We start from the raw sequence: 7,146 nt of genomic DNA, 5'->3' as shown, positions 1-7,146 counted from the left end.
GATCTTGACGTACGAATGGAAATTCGCAATATTCAACGAAATAAAAATGTTTTCGTAAAGGAATATCGTTTGCGATGGGATAAGACGAGGAAAAGTATCTCAATGATATTTATTAATAACTAAAAACTACACTAATCATAATTACAATGTAGTCTACCAATACAAGAAACATTATCAAGCAATCACGAGTCCGATACGGACATAATATGTAGTGTCTACATTATCTACAAAAATTAATTTAAAAAATATCCAATTACCCACCTGTACGAGTTTACTTAACGAGGAAATACTGGGGCTTATACAAAAACTACACACCACTCTTGGACAACAACGATTGGACGTTAAGTTTCAGTTTGTACATTAGTTTTTAAAGATACTACCCTACGAGTTCCTACAACGATAACATTTAAGTAACATTTACGGATATATAAACCGTACGAGCCCGAACCCGAAATGAACGGTTAAAACGTCTATAAGATCCGCGGGGCCAATTTAAAAATTCAAGTATCACAAAAGATTAATAAAAATTAATTTCTATTAGGAATTCTAAAATAGTTTCGTTAATCCCGGTTAATCGTGAGTAATAAAAAGGTCGATATAAAAATAACGCTTTTCGCGTGTTACAAAGTATAAAAGCGTAGAAACGTTTTAAAAATGAAACTTGGCGTTTTAATTACAAAATTTTGAATTTAAACTTGCAATTTATAATTCGAAACGTGAAGTTTGGAATACGTACTTAAATTGTCAGGTTTTTGAAAATTTGCATTTGAGAGTGCAAATTTCAAGTTCGGAGCATGAAATTTTAAGCTGGAATTTGAAATTTCACGTTTCAAATTCCAACCCAAAATTTTAAACTCGATCACTAAATATTGAGTTCCAACACAGTTTCAAGTACAAACTCTAAATTTTTTGTTTAAACTTGAAATTATAAGAATTTGAAATTTTTAATTTAAAACAAAATTTTGAGTTTTTCGTTAAAATTTCTATTTCAAAACGACAAGTTTTAACTTTGAATCATGAAATTTTGAATTTCAACAATTTAACTTGAAATTTTCAAGTTTAATTTGAAATATAAAATTTGAAAGTCCTACTTAAAATTTCAAATTTAAACTCGAAAATGTCGGAATTTTGAAATTTTTATTTCACTTGAAAAACTGTGCTAAAATTAAAAATTTGTAGTCTTGAAATAGAAATTTCAAGTAGAAACTTGTAATTTCGCGATTTAAATTAAAAATTTTGAGTTTAAATGCAAACTTTCAAATTCAAACTCGAAAGCATTACAATTTGAAATATTACAAATTCAAAGTGAAAAATTTCAAGTTCAGAACTTGAAAATTTAAGTTGAAACTCGAAATTTTATATTTCAAGCCACAAAAACTAAAAATTTCGAGTTTCAACACAAAGTTGTAAGTTCTAATTCCAAATTTCTTGTTTTAAGTCGAAATTTCCAGTTGGATTCCAAAATTTTGTATCTAAATTCAAATTTGCTAATTCAAAAACTTGAAATTTCAAGTTGATAAACGAAATTCAAAGTAGAAGCGAGAAATTTCTAGTTAAATTGCGAAATTTCGAGTTTAAACACAAAGTTTCAAGTTCGAATTAAAATTTCTCATTTAACCCCAAAATTTCTTAAATTGGGAATAAAAGTGATAAAAACAGAATTCAAAATTTTAAACAGACAAAAAAGATAAATATCCGGCCCTTTTACGTTCCCGTAACAACAAAAATCAATTCCAACAAAGAAGTTACTGCTTCACTGCAGCAGGCCATAGTTACTCGTTTTTCTCTCGAGCGTGCTGGACTCGATGCCGCTATCTTCGTCTGCGCTGTCCAGCAAACTAGCTTCTCCCCTTATGAACTCGCTGTGCCCTTTGCCGCAATCGAATTTATCCTGTAAAATGTGCTTTTCCCGGCTGAACTTGCTTTGGTGATCGACATCCTCGCAGGGCTCCATTTCTGCCAACGGCTTGTACGGCAAGGCCTCGAACGAGACGTTCTTATTCTTCGATTCGTCCGGCGGCGTATCCACATGTTGGACCGAAAACCTGCTCTTCCCAAACGTCGTAAACGTCGGCTTCTCCCTGATCACCGGCTCCGGCATGGGCTCCACGGTGAACATCTTCGTAGAGGTGAAAGCGCTCGGACTTGGCGGCAGATCTAATTTTAACTTGTTCCTGGTGTGCCTGAGGCCGCCTAGGGAGTCGTTGCTCTTGATGCTCGTCTGCTTACTTTTTTTAACAGCCTCCGACGCCAAGTTCTTCAGACTCACGACCAAATGCGTCTTTACGTCGGGTTCGTTCGTCTCCGTCGAGCTGCCCGGCGTGCCGTCTTCCATGCCGCTGTCCGGGGTCGCATTCTCCCCGTTCCAGGCGGAGCCGCCCGGGAAGAACTGCGAGCTCAGATTACTGACGGCGTCGAAGGGCCTCGCGGAACTACTAACGAAAAACTCGTCTTCCAGGCCGGCGATACCTACAAAATAAAGTGTTAAAATGAAAAATTAAATTGTTTCGCGGCGTCTTACTTGGGACAAAATCAGATATATTGGTCAGTTGGTACAGATTTCTACTGGAAACGCTTTTGGGTTGGTAGCTATACCCACTTGGGAAAATATCGTTATCGTCCACCGATGTGGGGAAATATGTGTCTGCGTCAAATTCCCAGTCTGAAATCGATTCATTGAGTATTCAGTACAAGGTAGTACAAATCATGTGAAAGTGCGATCGATGATTATGAAATGAATGAAAATCTTGATGTTAAAAAGTGAAATACGGGTCAGGTTATGTTTGCAGAAATCTTAAGCAGGAAAAAATTCGTGTGCTGTTAAATTAAACTCCGCAACAAATTTAACTGAAAAGTAATAAAATATACTTGGACTTCGTTACACGCTCCCGAAAACAATGTTTTTTGTATGCAAAAATATTTCACAGACTTAGTCTGATGTAATATTTGCTTACGTAAAATAATGTAACACCAAAAAAGCAGTTTTATATAAAAAATACTGATTAACGAACCAAAGATCGATCAAAATAATTTTAACACGACGTCACGACATATCTTGCCGTTAAATTTTAAAGGCGTGATAAAATATGAAGCTTTAATGAATTTGTATCTTGACTATCAAAATTTTTAGTGACCGTTAATGGTAAAGTAACTTGGCGAGCTGTTAAAAAAAATAAAAATTTGATAGAGTAGTTCAAACGTCCCACTTGTTTGGCAATACTGAATCGGCCAATATCAAAATTACTACGTGCCGTGTTGAAAATATCCTCATTGACTTCGCGTAGGGCAACGATTTTGTGTATTCTGTGTACTTTAACGGTCACATATATTTTATTCTCTGCAATATAAATTTATAGTAGAAATTTTAACGACTACCAAGATTTTAACACCCTACTCAGGTTAAGAAAGATATTTCTTCCGTAGAACAAGTTTTACAACTCGCTGATCCAGATCACCAATACTGAGACGTTTGAACTACTCTATCAGAGAATGAACCGATAATATTTCAAGGGTCCGTTATACTAAAATTTCAATAGAAATTATTAAATTAAATGACAAAATTTACTCGGGATTAAAATGAAAACAAAGAACAAAAATACGTTTTTGTAATGCTTATTGCGGCAAACTGAGGAACTCAAAAAATAAATTCCAGCGATTTCCCTACACCATTTTTCGCCGACACATTTTTTTTTATCTCAACACTACGATGAACTGTTTGTAATTTTAAAAATTATTTGCTGCTTATTATTATTTCTTCGTATTTAAAATAAATAAAAAAAATATAACATTTGAACATATTTTACCTGTAAACGAACTGTAATCCAATTGAGGTTTCCATAAATCTTGACTCTGTAAAACGGGGCTCTCGGGTTCCCTTGGATATTCATAGACACAGTGGTACTTTTGTTTCTTAAACCAAACGCCTTTCGATTTATTCTGAAAAATTATGGAAACGTTATTATTTAGTTAGAGGTCGAAGGGTCATTAATTACACTCGGCGTAACAATTTTGGGGCCTAAGTTGATTAGAACACATTAGATTCTATAAATCCTTCTCACCTTCTCCGTCTTTCCGAGGGTTTTCTCCGGCGACCTGAGGGCCGACTTCATCGGGGTGGCAAACTTATCCCACGCAGACGGGACAAACTCGGGCGCCTCCCCCTCCTCATCGCTGGTGCCGCTGCTCACGTCGCTCTCATCATCGGTGCTCTCCTCCGCTATCCCTTCCATCGGTTTGATGTCTTCCAACTAAACAGGAACGACACGGCACGTTAAAGTAAACCTCGGAAATTTACGTGACAATCGTCGGGTTACCGATCACTTACCACGTCTTGCGGGGCAGCTCGTAGGGCCTTGAGAGACTCCTCATGCTCCCCCTCCTGATTTCACGAACACATAACAGACAGAGATTTATTCGCAGTAGCACAAGGACAGAAGCTTACGAAAGGTCAGGAGCGAAAAGGTTGATAAAATCGACTTTGCGTGGCACGATAGATGTTTCGTCTCGAGGTACGCGAATCAACTTTTTCGCTCCTTCGGGAGTATCTATTAGTTACGTTTACATTTTGAGAAAGCTGGGGAAGCAACAGTTTTACTTCTTCCACTAGAGACTATGCAATTGCGATTTGCAAAGAAGCATTCAGTTCAATTTAGGTAAAATTCCTTATATTTTAATGCGATGATCGAACGAGTCGTTCATTTGAATGAGTAATTCTCTCAAATGGGTATTTCATTTGAACGAGTCATTCAATTGAGTGAGTCGTTCATTTGTATGAATAAATCCTTTCAATGAGTCGTTCAGTTGAATGAGTAATTCTCTCGAATGAGTATTTTACTTGAACGAGTAATTCCTTTTAAGGTTCATTTGAACAGATTGTTTCAATTAGTCAATCAGTTGTACGAGTAGTTCCCTCGAATGAGCATTTCATTTGAACGAGTCGTTCATTTGAATGAGTAATTCTCTCGAATGGGTATTTCATTTGAACGAGTCATTCAATTGAGTGAGTTGTTCATTTGTATGAATAAATTCTTTCAATGAGTCGTTCAGTTGAATGAGTAATTCTCTCGAATGAGTATTTTGTTTGAACGGGTAATTCCTTTTAAGGTTCATTTGAACAGATTGATTCAATTAGTCAATCAGTTGTACGAATAGTTCCCTCGAATGAGCATTTCATTTGAACGAGTCGTTCATTTGAATGAGTAATTCTCTCGAATGGGTATTTCATTTGAATGAGTCATTCAATTGAGTGAGTCGTTAATTTGTATGAATAAATCCTTTCAATGAGTCCTTCAGTTGAATGAGTAATTCTCTCGAATGAGTATTCTATTTGAACGAGTAATTCCTTTTAAGGTTCATTTGACCAAATTGTTTCAATTAGTCAATCAGTTGTATGAGTAGTTCCCTCGAATGAGTATTTCATTTGAACGAGTCATTTTTTTGAATGAGTAATTATTCCTTCCAATGAGTCGTTCATTTAAACAAGTCGTCCATAAAATATTACTATCTCAATTGCACTATTTGCTTCCCCCCTTTTTCTCAAAATGTTTCCATCTTTTCCTCTTTAATTCAAAACAAAGACAATTTGCAAGACTACAACACTGAATAATTAAACTCCGATTAGTCACAAAACATTCCGCAATATTTACTACTTTGTATCGATTGCAACAGCACATCGAGGCTTGTTTATAAAACCCTGTTCGTTGCCGTTCTTTTATACTCTTTATTACTCCCCGTACCCGTCAATGTGAATGGGAACGGCAACGAAAAAAGTTTATAAATCGCCAACATTCAAACATTATCCAACTTATCCAAAACGCACACGCTACCGCCAAGCAAGGAACTCACCTTCCAAATAAACTCGCCGCTAGAACTCGACCTCGTGTCCGAACCGCTGTCCCAGTCCTGTTCGTCGTTGATATCGTTGCTCTCGCTGAACGACGTCGAAATTAACTGGTTTTCGGTGGGCCCGTTGAATTTTATATCGGTCAGCATGCCGAATATGTCCTCGTCGCGGCCGGTCTCGATTTTATTATCGTCCTGATCGCAGACGGCACAGTCTTTCTTCTCGTTCATGTACTCGACGTTATTCTTGCTGTTCTCCAGATTCACTATGTTCACGTAGTCCACTTCGTTATAAATATCGCTGGAAACGTCAAAGTTTTCATAGACGGGTTGCGCGTCTTTCACGTTTTCGTAAACCGGCGGGGCGTCTTTCACGTTCTCGTAGAACGGTTCCTTCACTTTGATATTTTCATAATCCGGTTGTTCGTGTTTGATGTTCCCGTGAACGTCATCGTCTTGAAACGTCGAGCACTCCTCGCCGACGGGTTCGTGTTGAGATTCCGTTATACCATTGGGTTCGGGAAGATCGTTGAATTCAGGTACTACGTCGTTTGATTCAGTCGCGGGCAAGAGTAGCGAATTGTTTTGAGAGATTACTTTGTCGTAGCTCAACAAGGAGGCGGGCAGTTGCTTCCAGGGGTTGTCCTCGGGAGACGGTAGCGGGGCGACTTGGGTCTTCTTGAAAACCATCGCGTTTCCTTCCGTCGATTCGGAACTTGATCCTTCGCTGGACTGTTTAGAACTGTGTTCGATTTCTTGGGTGAGGAATTCGCTTATATAATCCCTGCTTTCGTTATTTTTCATTTCGGACGCGTTTCTCCCCCGATCACCTTCGATATTCAAATTGGAACCCGCCTGGACGTCCTCCGTTTCTTCCGCATTCGTACTATTCAAATTCTCGTCTTTGGTGTTGTTATTTGTCTCGGATTTTACACCCGTCTCGTTAACGTTATCGGGAATCGTGTTTGGGGTTTTTTCCTCGAAGTCCACGCATATCTCTTCGAACGTAACCTCGTTACTTTCCAATATATTCTCGACTGGAACTTCCGTTTCGGGAACGTCACATTTTACGAGATCATTCTCCTTTTCGGCGTCTCCGGCGACGCACGTCAGATCTTCCAAGTTGAAAAGCGTATCGTTGGAACAGCAAGAGTCCTGGCTGGGGGTGTGTCGATGGTGAGGCCCCTTCATCTGACTGTCGTAAGTGTGAGCGGACTGACTTTCCGCTTCCGGGGGTAACGTTTCCGGCAGATCGGGTTCCGACCATTCGCTCTCCTCATTATCGCTTTCTTGTCTAAATCAAAA

At 38.3% G+C, this 7,146-nt stretch overlaps 1 protein-coding gene across 1 annotated transcript; it reads right to left on the bottom strand.

Annotated features, from left to right (window-relative positions):
- Positions 1-1,350: 1,350 nt before the first annotated feature.
- Positions 1,351-7,140, bottom strand: LOC111692779 (the record flags this gene model as incomplete). Its single annotated transcript, XM_023456895.1, has 6 exons — positions 1,351-2,469; positions 2,522-2,662; positions 3,804-3,936; positions 4,059-4,247; positions 4,325-4,378; positions 5,845-7,140. Coding segments are annotated over 6 exons (2,529 nt in total), but the record flags the coding sequence as incomplete, so codon positions are not given.
- Positions 7,141-7,146: the final 6 nt, after the last annotated feature.

Source organism: Anoplophora glabripennis, unplaced genomic scaffold (assembly GCF_000390285.2).
Source record: "Anoplophora glabripennis isolate ALB-LARVAE unplaced genomic scaffold, Agla_2.0 scaffold3402, whole genome shotgun sequence".
NCBI lineage: Eukaryota > Metazoa > Arthropoda > Insecta > Coleoptera > Cerambycidae > Anoplophora > Anoplophora glabripennis.
Note: the sequence above shows the minus strand (reverse complement) of the source record. Positions and strands in the feature narration are given on the sequence as shown.